This window comes from Procambarus clarkii, chromosome 45 (genome assembly GCF_040958095.1).
Source record: "Procambarus clarkii isolate CNS0578487 chromosome 45, FALCON_Pclarkii_2.0, whole genome shotgun sequence".
In the NCBI taxonomy this organism is placed as follows: Eukaryota; Metazoa; Arthropoda; class Malacostraca; order Decapoda; family Cambaridae; genus Procambarus; species Procambarus clarkii.
This window is the reverse complement of record NC_091194.1, coordinates 29,173,956-29,192,392: the sequence shown is the minus strand read 5'-3', so window position 1 is coordinate 29,192,392 and position 18,437 is coordinate 29,173,956. Positions and strand designations below refer to the sequence as shown.

The 18,437-nt window shown below is 42.4% G+C and overlaps 1 protein-coding gene across 1 annotated transcript in view; it reads left to right on the top strand.

Moving 5' to 3' along the window:
• Positions 1-18,437, top strand: part of LOC138349749 (extended synaptotagmin-3-like) — a 493,790-nt gene that overhangs the window by 436,476 nt on the left and 38,877 nt on the right. The window contains exon 12 of the mRNA XM_069300993.1: positions 9,127-9,288. Coding sequence (XP_069157094.1) covers positions 9,127-9,288 — 162 coding nt within the window. The remainder of the gene's footprint in view (positions 1-9,126; positions 9,289-18,437) is intronic.

Here is an 18,437-nt window from a genome sequence, read left to right as displayed (position 1 = left end):
TCCGGAAGACCCACGGGAGCAGCTGGAACAGCGACAGGAGCAGGAAAATCAGCCGACGGCACTGTAACACCCGGAAGAGGGGCCGCATCAACTAGAGGACTGCCGGGCGACGCAGGGGGAGCCGCAGCAGCCAACGGGATGTCCACATCCTCGCTCACGGAATCCACCCCAACAGGGAGCGGCGGGAAATCCTCCCGGAACAGGTTCACAGGAGTGACTGCAGCCCCAGAGCACCCGGCAGCCTGATGCCCCAACAGGCCACACCGAAAGCAGGTACGGGGTTGCTGGGGATAGTATACCCGGACGTAGTACCCCAGAAGTCAGACTGAAGAAGGAATGTCAGACCTCAGGCGCATCCCAAGGGTACGAATGTTCGTACGCATACCCTTATAGCTCCCTGAGGACAGCGTGTTCACCCGCACACTGACGACAGCGCCAAACCGCTGGAAGTAACGCCAGAGTAGGTCCTCAGGAAACTCCAAGGGCGCCCCATGCACACTCATATATGTCAGGGCACCACTACGGTCTGTAATGGTCACAGAGCCGGCACCATCCGGCAGCGACAAGGAACGCCCCTCGTAACGGCGGAGGAACTCACGGTACACCTCCTCCCCCACTAATTTGATAATAACCCTGTAAACTCCAGGCCCACGGAGTTCACTCTCACAACAGGGGGAAGAAGGCCTCCCATCGCAAGCATGTGACGTCAACACCAGCCAAGCGGCAACTGCAGGGAAGGTGGGGACGCCCACACCCCCAGCCGCTTGGCGAACAACCACCAACTACCGGAGGGCTCAGACAACACGTCTATACCCCACCGCAGCTAGGGCGCAACTCCAGCCTAGCAGTAGTGGGAAACACCTACCACCACCCAAATGGGTCCTTGACCCCGTATTTGTTAAAGAACATGAACGAGTAAAGCAGCTTGGAGATACATACAAACGAACCAAAGCACAAGGTGACTTGCATGTATTTCTTGTCGCAAATAGAGAGGTGAGAGACATGAGCAACGTTATACGAAATAAACATTGGGAAGAGTTCCTACAAAGTATAAATGAGCAAACAACACTTGTTGAAGTTTGGGAAAAGATACGAAAAATCTCTAGAAGCAAGCCAACCAAACCACTGCACCACAGCCCACTAGAACAAGCAAACATTCTCCTTGATCAATGGGCACTAACATCAAGCTACAACTCACTCCCAATTATTATTAACATACAGCACAAACTTAATGACACATGTCCCAACAGACAACGAACCATCAATCTTTCCTGTACAGCTATCGACGTGTCGGACCTTAATGATGTAACTGAATGGGAATTAAATCATACACTAAAGATTGGGCAAATCAACTGCTCCTGGAGAGGACGGTATTACTTACAATCTACTGAGATTAGTCTCACGAGTACCAGGTAATTCACGTTGGTTGGCCAGTTTGGCCGGTTGGGGGCGTGTGTCTCTGCCCACCTGTGCTGACGTGGAGTTCACGATGGGGGTCCCTCTTCCCCCTGTAGTGCGGGCTCAGTCTGTGGGCCTCAAATTTTCTGTACGGGCTGGGTACCCGGAGATAGCACTAGTGTGTGATTTGCTTTCTGTCCCTGTGATGGACATTTATGGAGTCGAGTTGGTAACAGCACGTCGGGCAATCGTGAAGTTTACGGAGGAATTGGCGTATCGGGAATTTCTCCGTCGATACGAGGGGCAGACTTTACCCCTGCCGGATGGTGCGGGCACTGTGACCCTCTCTGATCGGAGTGGTGCCCTCGCTTACGTCAGTGTACATGGGGCGCCCTTGGAGTTTCCGGAGGATCTGCTACGGCGGTACTTGAGCCGTTTTGGCGCCGTAGTTAGTGTGCGGTTGCGCATGATATCTTCCAGTCCACTCAAGGGTGTGAGGACTAACATTCGCACCCTGGGCATGTGGCTCCGGGCAGACATTCCGTCCTCTGTGCGACTTATGGGATACAACGTTCGGGTGTTATATGCCCGCCAGCCTCGGACGTGTTATCGTTGTGGCCTCTTGGGCCATCAGGTTGCTGACTGTTTTGTGCCTACCATTATGCCCGTGTACCTCTTCATTGAGGAGGATTTTCTGCCTCTTCTTGTGGAGGAGGCTTCGGTGGATGTGGACGTCTCTTGAGCCGTGGATGTGCCCCCTGTGTCGACTGTTGCGCCGCATGTTGCGCCCCCTGTTGTTGTCGCCTCTCCTCCGGAGGATGTGTCATCACCTGGTGATCGTCCTGCTCGGGCTGGTGTCTCTGGGGTTCTTCTGACTGCCTTCTGCTCGAATCCCGCATCATCCAGTTCTTCGTCTGCTGCATCTGACCCTGTCCCTGCGCCCTCGCCGTCTGTTCCAGCTGTGCTGGGTGCCTCGGTGGATCCAGCGCTTCCTTCTGTGCCTGGCCTGGTGCCCCATGTGGTTGAGGATGCTGCCGGTCTACGACGTGCGTCGGTTCGCCCGGCTTGTGTTGCTCGTGTCTCTGAGTCGGCCTCCAGATCTGATGATGTGCGGCCAGAGCCTAAGCATTCTCGGCGTTCTTCTTCTGCATGGGCTGACGTTGGCGACTTCGACGATTGTGGATCTGCCGGCGAAGGAGGAGTGGCTCCGGTTGCGTTGCATACTACGGTGGTGGCGGAGGTGCATTTGCCTGTGGATGCCGGTGCCGGTGTTTCGGCCTCCACTTCTGGTATGGTGTCTGCGGATCCTGCTTCGGGTGCGTCGCCTGCATAGGATGGCTCGGTTCTTCGTGGGGGGTGGTTTTCCCCTGCTGAGGTTTGTGGTGAGCGGGGTGGCCTGGTGATGGTGTTGAAAAAGGCTTTTCGCTCTGGGGGTTCTGTAACCCCTTCCTCGTTCCCCGTTTCATCGGCGGCGGTCTCGACGCCTCATCCATCTCCGGCCGTCTCTTCAGTGTCTCCTGCGGTCTCGGTGGAGGTATTACCATATCGTCGGGCGTTTCTGGCTCCTGTGCGTATAGCGACGCGGCCGTCTCGGCAGCCCTCGTATGCTTCTTCGGTGTCCTCTGCTTCCTCGAAGGACGTGGCTTGCGCTCCCCAGCCTCGTTATGCGACTTGCGTCGGTGAGCTTCAGGAGTGGCCGTTTCCGCCTGATCTGGTGATCCCTGAGTTTATGCAGAGCCCACGGCGGCAGGGGAATCGTCCCCCCACCGACATGGAGTATTTGATTTGGGAGGCCTATAAGCGAAAGTATCCGTGGGATTCGTTCCCTGAGAAATATGTTTCTGTCTCTGAAAAAGTATTCCTCGCCCATGATTCCTTTGTATATTGTGTGTTGTGGGTTGTTTCGATTTGTGTGCATGGTTATGGGGTGCGGGTCGAGTGTGTGTGTGGGGCGGGTTTGTTTCCCGGTACCTGCGTGCTCCGGTTTGTTGTTGTGGGTTTATTTTATGTGGTTTGTGTGTGTGTGTCCGGTTCCTGTGCGATCCGGGGTTTGGTTAGTGTGTGTGTCTGGTTGTGGATGTCATGTTCTTATGTTATTTTTTGTTGTTCTATGGTTTTATGGTGCTGTTTGTGCGCTTGTTTGTGTCGTGTTGAGTGCCCTTCAGCGTCTTGGCGTGACCAGGGCCTGGGTTTGTGCTCATTGTCATGTTTTGCCATTGTGCTTTTCTTTTTATATGTTATATAATTGTATTTCCTTTCTTGTTATTATTATTATTATAATCGTTTTGTGTTGGTGCCTCTCCGTGTGTGTTTGAGGTGCTGGTAGGCTTGTTCTGTATAATTATGTTCTGGTGTTTCATTTCTGTATTGTATTCCGCTGTGTTTAAATTTATTGTTGTGTTTTGTTTGTAATTATTGTTGTTTTGTGGTCGGCCCTTCCGGCCGGCGTTTTTGTGTTTAGTAATTTTGTTCGTTTGTACTTTTGCAAGTTTGTGCTTTGTCATTTTGTACTTTTGTTCTATGTTGTATTTGTTTGTTTTTATTATACTTATAAGCATGCTTGCATGTAAAAAAAAAAAGGTAATTCACGTTTAGTGTTGTACAGATTGAGATTAAGTGAAGGAGTATTATCTCATGATTGGACAAAGAGTGTCATTGTTCCCATCCCCAAACCACACTCAGATAATTATAGGCCCATATATCTAACATCGTGTGTTTGTAAAGTGCCTGAACGTATTGTTCTTAACCGACTCATGTATCGTATACAGGGGCACCTGTCACCTCAACTGTTTGGATTTATGCCTGGGCTCAGTACACAACACTGTTTTGCTGAGTACTTCGCACATATTGAAGCTTCCCTTAGCGCAGGACTAAGGATAGCGCGCAGGACTCGTAATTCTGTGGCGCGGGTTCGATTCCCGCACGAGGCAGAAACAAATGGGCAAAGTTTCTTTCACCCTGAATGCCCCTGTTACCTAGCAGTAAATAGGTACCTGGGAGTTAGTCAGCTGTCACAGGCTGCTTCCTGGGGGTGGATGCCTGGTCGAGGACCGGGCCGCGGGGAAACTGAAGCCCCGAAATCATCTCAAGATAACCTCTCAAGATAACCTTCCCCTCAAGCAGTCTTCATCGACCTAGCAGCAGTTTTTGATACAGCAAACAGGGAAATCATACTGGACAGCTTGCCGAGCTGGGAATCCAAGGAAAACAACTGATATGGATGAAAGGCTATTTGTCTAATCGAACAGCATATGTTTTGTTTAATGGTGTTAAAAGCACAGAGAGCAAACACTTTGAACTGGGAACTCCAGAAGGAGGGGTCCTCAGCCCCTTGTTGTTCAATGTTTTGATACATGAACTCATTAAAGATCTACCAACTAATAATGAAGACACGGTTATTTGTTATGCTGATGATATATGTTTACAGGCTGCCTCTGAGCCTAGAAGGCAAGTTCTGCTCCGTGTTTTTGCTACTAGAGCTGAGGAATGTGGCCTCCTTATCTCTGTACAGAAAACTCGTGCCCCCATTCCATGTGGTTATTCCACCAGTCAATTATCATATAGATGGGCAAGCACTCGAAAACTGCGAGTCTTAGCTACCTTGTGTCCCCATTAACGACCCTGGGTACCTTTCTTCTTTCAAGAGGAGACTGTGGCAGAGATTATAGCCCTTGCGGGTCCTTGTTGGTGTCAATCATGGACTTAACGTAAGACTTGCTAGAATGTTATATGTATCATTTATACGCTCTGTGATTGACTACAATGCTCTACATCTCACACAGTATACAGACAAAGAGCTAAAATCTCTTGAAACCTTGTAAAATGAAGCTATGCGCCTCATCCTTGGGGCTCCAAAGTCGAAGAGAATAGTTAATATGAGAGCTGAATTAAAATTACCTACCACAAGTGAGAGAATTTTGTCTATTAGCACAGTTTTCGGCGTGAAGGTATTGAGTAGATCTCGGCAACACATGAAGTTTCAAGCTAAACTTTCTAATATGCTATACTCACCTGAGGTCTGTAGAAGAAGAGCGAAATTTGATTATACATTTTGGTTCTACAAGGTAACCAACTCCATCAAAATATTAAATATGTACCCAACTCAATTAACGATTAATCAACCAATTACTTCATGGGATAACTTGGATCTAGCAGTTGATTTTGTAAATGAACCCAAAAAAGATAGTGTACACTCTACATTATTAAAACAGTTAACACTGAAAAGCATCACTGAGAGTACTCAGGGTGTGGGTAACGATGTGTATCAGTGTTACAACGACGGTTCTGTAGAAGAAGGTGGACGATGTACCGGTTGCGCATGTAATATATTTGAACAATCTCCTCGTATATACAGCAATGAAGCGCGTCAATGACTGGGCAAGTACAACTCAAACCGAACTTGCAGGCATATACCTTGCCACGGAATTTTTAATAGACAAAAGCAGTGGACTTGTATACTGTGATTCGCAGAGTGCACTCCCTGCATTGAACGCACATAGCAATAACACCCAGAAAATAGTCAGTGATATTCGAATGAATGTTTTAGCTGCCAAAGAAAAGAGATTTGAAATTAAATTCCTATGGATACCATCAAATGTTGGTATCTCAAGGCATGACACTGTTAAGCTTGCAAAGACAGCCTGTAGAAAACCAGTGGTAGACATTGATATGCGTGTTTTATTAGCAGTGACAAAGAGAATACTTAAACAAATATCTAATGAAAATCTCACCGACCTAACAAATTCACAAAGACCTGAAAGTTGTAGCATTAAATTTTATGATAGATATCGTGAGGAGACATTCACATATGGGACTAATAGAAAAAGAACTCAGCAGTGTGATGTTATAGTGGCCAGAATACGCCTGGGATATAGACGTATCTGGCAGCTTTCTCAAAACCCAAATGTCGAGTACACAATGTGTCAACTTTGTGAAAGAGAAAACATGCACTCCCTTGAACATTATATTGTAGAATGTCCCATGCTGACTGACTTTCACCCTCCTGGGCTAAAGTATGCTGTAACTACTATATGAGTACTGGAACACTTGATGATATATTGGACTTGTACCCTAGATTGACCATGTAATGTATCAATTATACAATGAATGTATTTGATGTAACTCTATAACCTGAGCTTGTGCAAGCACCTTAATCACCTTCAGTGATTAAGTGCTTAATTGCACACTAGTTTTGCTATCAGTTATCTCACCCTGTCAGAGTAAAAGAGACAAATGTATTTGTGTATATATGTATGTATGTATGTATATATGTACGTATATGTGTGTGTGTATATGTATGTGTATAAAGTATATGTGGAAGCTGACCAGAATTCCTTTTCACCTTTGTAAATGCACGTTATGACACTATGTAAAAGACACATCGAACACTTTATGTAGGGCATACGTAAATCTGTGTATTTATGTATTTACGTATGTAGCTTTGCCTAGCATTTTTAAAGTACTACAATCACCTTCTGTGGATGATTGTTCAATAAATTCCTGAACTATATGTTTAACAAATCTCTATCCCTGTCCATGGAGGACAGAAGAAAATGAATATATGCTGCTTAGCATTGTTAATGTGTGGCCACGTCTGTGGTAGAAAAGAATAATAATAAAAAAAAGTGGCAACGCAAGTGAGGTGAGGTGTTGCTTCTTTACTAAGCACTGGTGTGGCCATTCCTAGCAATAACCCTCTCGAATCCTTTTCGAATCCTCATCACGGCCCTTGTGGATTTGTTCCTCTCGAAGTAAATGTATTTACTCACGACAGTTACTTGTACAAACAAATTTTCTCAAGCATCATTATGAGCTCCTTATTGTACCTTGCATACGTCAGTGGGTTAGGTGCCGTTATTGCTGGAAGGTGTGTGAGTGTTAACATACGGGCGCAGCAGATGTTTAGCTTTGCTAACAACACATTACATAAAGACAATTATCCCCATTTCTATGTGCACATACTTTTTTTTACCTATAATTTTAATAAATTATATATTATGCACATGGCGTCAGGAAATCCTTTCTCCCTCTTGTTTGCAAACTTCCTGTATCGGTCCCATACTATGGTCTTCCGCAAACATTAGCCCACAAAATAAAAATTTCCATGAACTTCCCTGCACTTCCGGGACGAGATCAGACACGACCTGCATCTGGCAAGATCTCACAATCTTGTGCCGTTACTTTAGAACTTTAACGTTGTTGATAACCACAGTGAGCAGCTAGCACACCTATCCTACCCCCCAGCTGCACACTACATTAAAGGAATCTCGGATAATACATAGCTGCCCTTGCAGCTATGTATTGTATGTAAATATATTACATTACAGCTTGTATGTAAATATATTACATATATCGATGTTCACCGAAACGTACATAAATTGAAGAGCAAAAACCGTTCTGTTTTTCTAGAACGACTAGCACTAGTAAAGTCTTAGAAAATTTAACCAATCCTACATTAGCTTATTATTCCACAGCTCTGCCAAATTTAAGCAATATGTGACACATATCAATATAATAAATTTAATTATAAAATACCTTATAATCATAATATGTATCCAAATTCTAATGATATTACAGCCAAAAAGGACAAAAAAGTATGTCTAATAGGACCCGGCGAAAGTTGCTATTATCTCAAGTCGGACGCTCCTGTCTTAAGAATATATTATATATATGTATGTCGTACCTAGTAGCCAGAACGCACTTCTGAGCCTGCTATGCAAGGCCCGATTTGCCTAATAAGCTAAGTTTTCCTGAATTAATATATTTTCTCTATTTTTTTCTTATAAAATGATAAAGCTACCCATTTCATTATGTATGAGGACAATTTTTTTTTATTGGATTTAAAATTAACGTAGATATATGACCGAACCTAACCAACCCTACCTAACCTAACCTAACCTATCTTTATAGGTTAGGTTAGGTTAGGTAGCCGAAAAAGTTAGGTTAGGTTAGGTTAGGTAGGTTAGGTAGTCAAAAAACAATTAATTCATGAAAACTTGGCTTATTAGGCAAATTGGGCCTTGCATAGTTGGCTGAGAAGTGCGTTCTGGCTACTAGGTACGACATATATATATATATATATATATATATATATATATATATATATATATGTCGTACCTAATAGCCAGAACGCACTTCTCAGCCTACTATGCAAGGCCCGATTTGCCTAATAAGCCAAGTTTTCCTGAATTAATATATTTTCTCTAATTTTTTTCTTATGAAATGATAAAGCTACCCATTTCATTATATACGAGATCAATTTTTTTTTATTGGAGTTAAAATTAACATAGATATATGACCAAACCTAACCAACCCTACCTAACCTAACCTAACCTATCTGTATAGGTTAGGTTAGGTTAGGTAGCAGAAAATGTTAGGTTAGGTTAGGTTAGGTAGGTTAGGTAGTCGAAAAAAAATTAATGCATGAAAACTTGGCTTATTAGGCAAATCCGGCCATGCATAGTAGGCTGAGAAGTGCGTTCTGGCTACTAGGTACGACATATATATATATATATATATATATATATATATATATATATATATATATATATATATATATATATATATATATATATATATATATATATATATATAACATGCATTGATGTATATTCATTATAAAATATTTCAGATTTCAGATTTCTTTCTGAAATTTCAGATTTTTATTTGATTAAGTTGATTTTCAATATTCATCATATAACTAAATGACTATGATTGTCAATTTTACAGTCTGAGAGACGAGTGCATGTGAGTCTAAATGTCGGTGAAAAGTTCAGCTTCATGGCTAACTCGACGGAGTACCCGAAGGACCAGGAAAGGAAGCTAACTATATTTGAACGAGGACATGATTTCCTAATTACATCTCTACATGAACAAAAGCTAAAAATCGTGGTAAGATTATACAGTGAATTTTCAGTATGACTATGTTATTAAGCAATAATTATTGAAAGTATCAGATCTATAACATTTCTAAAGCATTAAATTAGTCTCTTAAGATTAGTCTCTAAATAATGAGTTTATACCTCTACTAAGCATTTTTGGCTAAAACCAGAAATGTTGATTTTAAAGCAAAAATATATACTAAAATATATTTTTTTTTGTTTATTTACATCTTACATACATTTTGGGAGTTAATTCTGGTGGTGATAATTCTCTGGCTGATCATCACGATTGACCTGAAGACCAGCCAGACCGTCCAATTTCACATACGCAACACCAAACAGAATATTGCTGATCACATTGTGGACACTCTACAGTTAAAAGTCAGCCCAGTTGATTCCTTCCTTCTCAGCAGTGGCACGTAAGTCTTCGTACTGAGGCCAACCGTAGCCTCTTCAGTGAAAAACAACCACCAGGTAGGGCAGCCAGCAATCTTCCAGTATAAACTCAGGCTAGCAAATGTACCAATGGAAAGACCCCCAAATTTTTTTATTCTATTTATGGTTGCCACCGAACTCTCAGGGTTAAGAATCCGCTGAAGCTTGCTGGCAGCCTTGAAAACACACAAATGTCGTAAATTTTCTGAGAGTTAGTTACAGAAAATTGATGTGATCTGTATGAAGGACAAGGCCGCAAAGATATGGGGCCTATGAAAAGGGTCAGCTTGTGTTTGAGGTGGAAATTCACAGCAAACAGTGTGTCGAGGTGTCCCTTAATTTGTGTGGTCGAGACTGTGCTATGAGTGGGAAAGTTCCTACTATTGAAAAGGATGATGTATGGTGAAGTATTGTGAAACATGAACTAGGTAGAGCAGCAGGTTAGAATCTTAAACACAAATTTAGGATGGGTCCTGCTGAAACTCTGGCTACCAGTGAACCCTTCCTTGGGGACATTTGTAGGAATATCCACCTAAGATAGAGTAAGGCGAGACGTATGGACAAATCATCTTTCACCCATAGCTTTTGTTCAACTAGCAATGATTAGGAACCTGGGTGTTAGTCGACTGTTGTGGGTGGCATCCTGGGGAATGGACAAATGTTGCATATATCCGATGTATACTCAAATTTCCCAAACACGCCACAAGACACAGCACGAGGGTAATAGCTAGTAGGCTAAACATGAAACATGCCGCAAGGCAAAGAAATTTTGAATTTTACACGTGATGCTGCTGACTAATGATAGACCACTAATGTTGGGAATTAAGGATACTGATCATATTTGCATATTTCTGAAATGGTCTTTCATGTGAAAGTGCCTTACATGTGGTCTATTGTTGAGGACAAAAGGCAACATTGGTGAACTAGTTGACGGGCACTACTGTAGTTCGGTGTTGATCTGAATTACTTACAGATCTGTTGAGGCTGTTGATGTTTGATGTTGTTCCTTCGTGTTCAAAAAGACCGAAATAACTTGCTTATGTTGATCTCGGATTACTTATTATGGGTGTGTAGGTTGAGAAGTAGGAATGGTATATTGCTGTTTCTGCAGTTTTCAGGGAAAGAATATAGTACAATTCCTGGTGCTTACGGTTGGTGCTCAGGGAGAGTTTAACAATCATTTTACGGATAGTTTTTTTAAGTTTTAGCAGTTGTTTGTTTATTTTCTTGTCTGATTTGCCTGAGGCTTGAAGTTTGAGTCTCTTTCCGTAGGTGTTTTTTCTTCCGGTTTTAGGTCTGTTGCATTAGTAATAATTTTCAGTTGCTGAAGTTATCATTTTTTTCGTCAGTGTTGTGATTGGATGTTTTGGTCAGTCTGTGATCTTTAGGGTGAGTCTCTGTGCTTTGTGGGACCTTTATTTTTATGTCTTGTTTAAACCTTTCTGCCTGTTTTATTCTTAGCCTGTGATTTGTGCTATTTTTTAATTGGAGGGTCTTGTGGTTTCCATTCTGTTTGTTTTTATACAGTTTGTACTTACAACATAAGTTGCAATTACAACGTAAGTCACACTTACAATGTAAATTGCACTTACTGTGTAAAACAAAACACGTATATTTTGTAATTATATTGTGAAATATTTTTGGTGCTAGTATTCAGGATGGTTCAATGTTGTGTGAGATCTGTGGAAGTGGTTAATATTTGGTGGTTTCCTTTATTCATTTTGTATGTGCCTCCTGTATTTGTATAAATCACCCCCCTAAAAATAGTGTGAAGTTGTGTGTTTATATCATTCTTGTATATACCTACTGTACTTTTTGAATACTTGGTACGTACTGAATATTTGCTACGTTTTGTTATTTCTATAGTTGTTATTTTGTATTTAAATAATAACATTATAATTGAGAAAATCCGTAAGAGTCGTGATGAGGATTCAAACCTATGCACTGGGTGTTCCCAGGTACACAGTCTAGACAACATTATTTTTACTTTCAGCAGCTACTACTAATACTCTGGAATATTTCGTAATTCCAACATGTTCCGTTTGCCTTCTTATTCTTGAGTTGAGTGTCACGGTTGTATATGCTTGGTTGTGTTATCAAATATGTGTTTTATTGGTCCATTAATTTCAGTGTATCTGTAATTTGTTTCTGATATGTTTGAATTGTCCTGTACTGCACTATTTTGGTTTTACTTCAATGTGGTTGTGATGTGTAAGCAGTTATGTTGTGAATATTCATTTTGATTGAATTTTTAGAAGGTTTGTTACTGACTGTGCTTATGGTTTCTTTGTGCTTTGTTATATATCTGTAAATTTTGTGTGGCTCTCACAATGTTTGTTTTGAGTTGGTTGTGAGGAGATGGTTCACCAACTCACTTACAATAGTGCTCTTATGCCTGTGGGAGCCAGTACACTTGTTAAGTGCACTTGTTAAGTGTGTGGACTTAAGTTTGGTAACCAGCAACCGAAACATCTAGTGTTTAGGCTCATGTGAGAACCCCAGTCATCAGCAGTCCAGAAATGTTACCCTGGCCGGGGTAGCATGTCTGTGGACAGTGCTAGAGCCAATAGCATCATCTATTGTATGGCTTGGAGCGAGACTCAAGTTTGCGCAGGAACCGCTAGGCCTGGGATGGCGTGGGTGAGCTGTGGGCCTCCCACGCTAGCCACTTGAGTCGTCGTCATGGAAACAGCCGCAATCTTAGTAAACATCTTGAGCCAACATGTTGGTCGGCCATCTTTGAGTCGCCCTAGGGGTCATGCTACCCAGTTGCTGATTGGTTAAGAGGGGTAGGCCGCTGTATGCCTTCCTCTCATTGGCTATTTCGAGGAGGACGTGGAAAATCGCTGGCGTTTCTCTCTCCAGCATCATTCTGCTCCAGTCATCACCATACCTGGACGTCTCTCTCTTGCCCATTCGGCCAAATTGGACAAGACGACGTCGTGGTGACTGTCTCCTTAGCTCTTCCACTACCGCCTCCACCAACACCACCAGCTGCACAGTCAGAATCCAGCTGGAGTCATCGTCGAGGGGTAGAAATTTAGAGTGAAAAAAGTTCTGGGATAGTTCTGGGTGCATACGAGCAGTAACAGACTCGTAGATCCCATACCAGTGATTAAAGACCTATGCAGTTAGTGCTCTGTAGCAGTCGATGGGAACGGGGAAATTCATGCCAAGTGTTCAGGGGCAGTTTTCTCATAGAAATTCGTGGAAAAATCTCGAGTCAGTGTTTTAGGGCCAAAAGTGTTGACTACTCTTGCTCGGGAAAGGTGGGGAGGTCTCCGCTTAAGCCTACCACCCGCCACCTAGCGTCCCACTACCTATAGTCATCTCCACCACTGTGAGCCAGTCACCCGTAGCTAGGTGCCTGATGTATGGGAATTGTGTGTAAGCCGGCAGTATGAATGAATAAGTACCTGTGTGTGTATTTCTGGTGATCAGTTAGTCTCTAAAGCTTGAATTCGAAGTCAGGTGTTCCGTCACATTGTCACACAGCACCTGTGGAGGTGAAGTGAAGTGTGGACGAGGAGATAATCACCCTTTGTAGTCATGTTGTCAGTCCAGAGTGACTTATGTCTTGTGTACACAGACATACAGTGTGTGTGTGAGTGTAGGTACACATGGGAACAGAGTATACCTAATAATTATATTATTCCATTGTGGTAATTAAATCATTTTGATTGTCCGTGGGACAGAATGATATTATCCCATGTGTAGTCTTGCAGGTGTTGTTGGAAATTTCCAACACTAATACAATACTATTGTATTATAATAAATTAGTATTAAAATATACTAATTACTGTAGTTACTAAAACTTACTAACAGAAATGTTCACATGAATTAACTATTATATCTGCATATGGATACTGGAATTCTTACGAAACCAAGCACCAGTATTGCGTCAGATTATACCTAGTTAAACACATTTATATCCAGTGTGTTAGAGAATTGAATGTGATTCTCTAAAATCATCAGTATTCCGTGTGATAGTTATTTATGGATAACATAACTCCAAAATAACTCTAAATCGAGAGTTTTAGTCACAATTGTTATCAAGTAATAATTTTACCGTCACGCGTGAATGTCAAGGAGAAACTTAAAATCTTCTCCATTTCTTGTTTACTACCATAAAACGAGAAAGTAATAATATTTAAATCCCCAGAATTACAACCTAGTCTTTATTAAAGTCTTTCAGCCACAATTACGCAAAATAATATTATTCGTGATAAATAATTTCTGTGGCGAATGCGGGACGCGGTTGGGGAAGAAGCCATTGTGTATCGAGACGCCATTGTGTGTGGCGTGGAGGTCTCGTGTTGCAGAACTGAGCAACAAGGTCGTGGCGTCAGAGTCTGAGACACGTGACGTTGAGATTATCAGCAAGAATTACACTGGTACTCAACACAGAATGAGTTATTATTGTTCTACGTGATCTGCAGTGACTGGCCAACTAATAACGCGTCGATATTCAAGCCAAGCTATCAACCACGAGTACGACATTGTGGAAGTTTGAGCTTGAGACGCGATACCGGCAAGCTTCAACATAATTTGTACCCTTAGATAAGTATATAGTTCCCTTTTGATGCATCATTAGAGATTGTATATGTCGGGGCAGCTTGTCGTTATATCGAGCGACCATAACAAATCCAACATTAGTACCACATCAAATTTATTTTCCATTTCATGAATATAGAGATTTAAGTAGCCTAGTTCAATGCTATGTAATATCCCTTAAATTACAGCTCGCATGCGAGGAGTCAACGAGCTGTTACCTAACTTCGTGTTATTCACCTCTAAGTGTTTCTACGAGGAATTCCAGAGATCACGAGGATGAGGCGTGAATGATGTCCTAGAAATCGTCTTAAAGCTAAGATTTTTTTGTACTTATTTATTTACTCTAAAATTGATTATTTATACATCATTGTATCTAATCGGATGCTCGTCATGTGCACTGGAGATAATCTGTGTTTATTTGAATGATTAATTCCTAATGCTAATAATCCTTATAATTTCTGGTGATAATCTTCTATAGATTCTTTAATTTGGTCATAAGATTAGTTATTACACAATGAACTGGTGCACGAACCACACTAGTTCCTAGACGTATATGAAGTTCTAGCAATACCCCCCCAATGTAGGTGTTTGAGGCTTTGATTTAAGTTAATTAACTATACAGCCCATTAATTTATTTAAGTGATTATGCTTCCTAATATTTATCCATAGACACTGGTTCTTCCTTGTGTTTCTAATGATCACTTTTTATTAGTTTCCCTCTTTTCTTAAAAGTGGGTGGTCCTTCGTAATTGTTTTCATTAATTTAATATAGTGAGTCAAGCCCCAGATATCCCACAGGTGTGGAATTCCAACACTGAGCACTCAGGTTAGTGTGTAACGTCAGTGATTCCTGGCAATGATTATTGTGGAGTGTGGAAATTTCTTGTATTGTTCCCAGGGCCGTGACAAGTGTGGTTTACATATATATGTGTGGTAGTTGCAGTATTAACGTAATTTTCGTAGAATTTGGTGAGTGACGAGGCTGTCGCGAGAGACCGCCGTCGCTCTGTTGAGTAACGTAATTCTTGGTAGTGTTTATCGGCCTGCGGGATCGATAAATCACTTACCCTTGTGATTTAAGGAGTGCGAGACCTCCTTAGTGTTCCCAGTAACGTTTGATAGCTGTAGGCTACATGTGTCAGCAGTAATTATATATATATATATATATATATATATATATATATATATATATATATATATATATATATATATATATATATATATATATATATATATTAGTATATTTTGGTAGCAGTCTTTCCTGTAGACATATATTATTAAATATGACCGAAAAAGTAAGATTAATAATTCTAACACGAATTTTCTCAATCTTTCGTACATTTCGTTTCACTGTTGGAGGTAAATCAAAAATCAATTCTCCAAAATTCATTTTTATTTCTAGTCTGACGCGACACGAGCGCGTTTCGTAAAACTTATTACATTTTCAAAGACTTTAGTTCACAAATACACAACTGAATAGAACTTACGCATCTCCGATTTTATATCTACATTTGAGTGAGGTGGAAGGGGTGATGTGGCATTAACACAAGACAGAACAAGATGTGGTATTAATAGGGTATTAATTTCATCAACACAAGACAGAACAAGAGTATTAATAGGGTATTAATTTCATCAACACAAGACAGAACACGAAATAATGGATATTGAATAGAAGTGTTTGTAGAAAGCCTATTGGTCCATATTTTTTGATGCTTCTATATTGGAGCGGAGTCTTGAGGTGGGTAGAATATAGTTGTGCAATAATTGGCTGTTGATTTCTGGTGTTGACTTCTTGATGTGTAGTGCCTCGCAAACGTCAAGCCACCTACTATCGCTGTATCTATCGATGATTTCTGTGTTGTTTACTAGGATTTCTCTGGCGATGGTTTGGTTGTGGGAAGAGATTATATGTTCCTTAATGGAGCCCTGTTGCTTATGCATCGTTAAACGCCTAGAAAGAGATGTTGTTGTCTTGCCTATATACTGGGTTTTTTGGAGCTTACAGTCCCCAAGAGGGCATTTGAAGGCATAGACGACGTTAGTCTCTTTTAAAGCGTTCTGTTTTGAGTCTGGAGAGTTTCTCATGAGTAGGCTGGCCGTTTTTCTGGTTTTGTAGTAAATCGTCAGTTGTATCCTCTGATTTTTGTCTGTAGGGATAACGTTTCTATTAACAATATCTTTCAGGACCCTTTCCTCCGTTTTATGAGCTGTGGAAAAGAAGTTCCTGTAAAATAGTCTAATAGGGGGTATAGGTGTTGTGTTAGTTGTCTCTTCAGAGGTTGCATGGCTTTTCACTTTCCTTCTTATGATGTCTTCGACGAAACCATTGGAGAAGTCGTTATTGACTAGGAAATGTACGAAAGATTGAGAAAATTCGTGTTAGAATTATTAATCTTACTTTTTCGGTCATATTTAATAAGATATATATATATAAAGTTTGTGAGGGTACCACCTCTGGTGCCAATGTGGGGACCCATAGCCTCGGAGAAGAAAATAAAAAGTATTCAGAGGAGACCTTGTGGTTTCTCACTGAACACTAATATTATCTTCTACCACCCCCATTCTTTTGTATGTACACATATATATTTACTTTATTTGAACTTTGTTACAAAAAAGTAGTTACATATGGGTTACAAAGATGGTTATCATAGGTTGTCGAGTTCCTCCAGCTCCTCAGATGGTAGGCAGGAACCCTGGATGCAGTGCGCATTTCCCCTCTGTATCACCACACTGAGGCGCTGGAAAAGAAAGCCTGCAGCTCTTGGGTCCCTTGTTGTTTCAATGACCCTAGAACCCTGTTCCTTCAAAAAACTGGTAGCACTTTTACCCCAGGCGCCGAGTGTCTCAGACGCAATGGGGACAAAATTGTAGTGGTGATCCAGTTCTCTATACTTACGGGATTTGGCTGCTTCCCTGTGGGTGGCAGCGCCACCTGGTTGTGCAACACTGAGTGTTACGGCCCTCTGGGGTCGCAACTGGGTTCTTTCTCTGATGTTAGTAGAGTTTGGGTATCCGGCCCCCAGTTAGTAGTGGCTTTCAAGGGGTGTGCTCGGTAACGCAAGTAAATTAAAGGGGAAGGGATAAAACTGCACTTAAACTTAAATATATATTCACCACCACCAATAAATAAATATATAAACAGTCACACGCTGTTACTATTACTACACTTATTTATAATCCCTTGTCTTCCTCCGAAGACTCAGTACGTTTCATGGTGCTCAACGATGCTTAGCCCTTGGTCCTCTTGTCGTGGCCTCTCGATTAATCCTTGGATTCTCGTAACGAGTCTACCCTGGCCACAGGTCAGCCAAATCACCGTCCCACTGGGTGCACCGTCGTGGAGGCCGTCAACCACAAATCCAGCCTGTAGCTGGCAGGTTTCAATCAGCAACGCTGCGTAGGCCACTCCACGACCGATACTAGGGTTGCGAGCCCTAGGCAGGAGCCTCGTGTGATTCCACAGATCACTCTCCTCACCACAACACCCCAGTGGTTAGTCTTCTCCACTAGTCAGCCCCGGGTACGACAATCCCTGGTTCTGCCACCTCACAGGCAGGCTAACACAACAGTGTTCATCCGGGGGGTGACTCACAGCTTCTACAGCAAATGCGTGGAGGTTCTACGGCTGCCTTGGGTAGACTGATCCAACGTCCATTACAGTAGTCCCAGGTCGACTCTGTAATCAGACACGTCATCAGTACTAGTTACACTCTAGGGCACCTCACTTACAGGCTTAGACACAAACGCCCACCTATCCACTCCATAGATGGTGTTGCTGTCTATAAGCGCCACCTCACCAGAGGTCAGCAGCGGCTAAGTCACGAGCTGATTAGGACGGGAAACTAGCCCTTGTGGCCAGTATATCTCGTCCTCACTAGATGGCGTCGTCCATTTGGAGGGGGCTTCGGGAGCTGACCCACAGATGGCGCGATCGTCACTGCTCCGTGCTCGGACGCCGGGCTCGGGTCCGTAACACTGAGGTTAATGTAGGTGTTAGCCAGGGTTGATACGCACATGTAGTCCCATACCAACTGCTAGCCATTCTTCCAGGGGTTCACTGTGATACCATCCGGGCGACCAATAAGAGCATCAGAGTTACGGGGCGTTAGGTAACGGGGCTCTCTTTCAGCTGGGCATCCAGCTGTGGTGAGGCTCCTCTTGATGATGTCG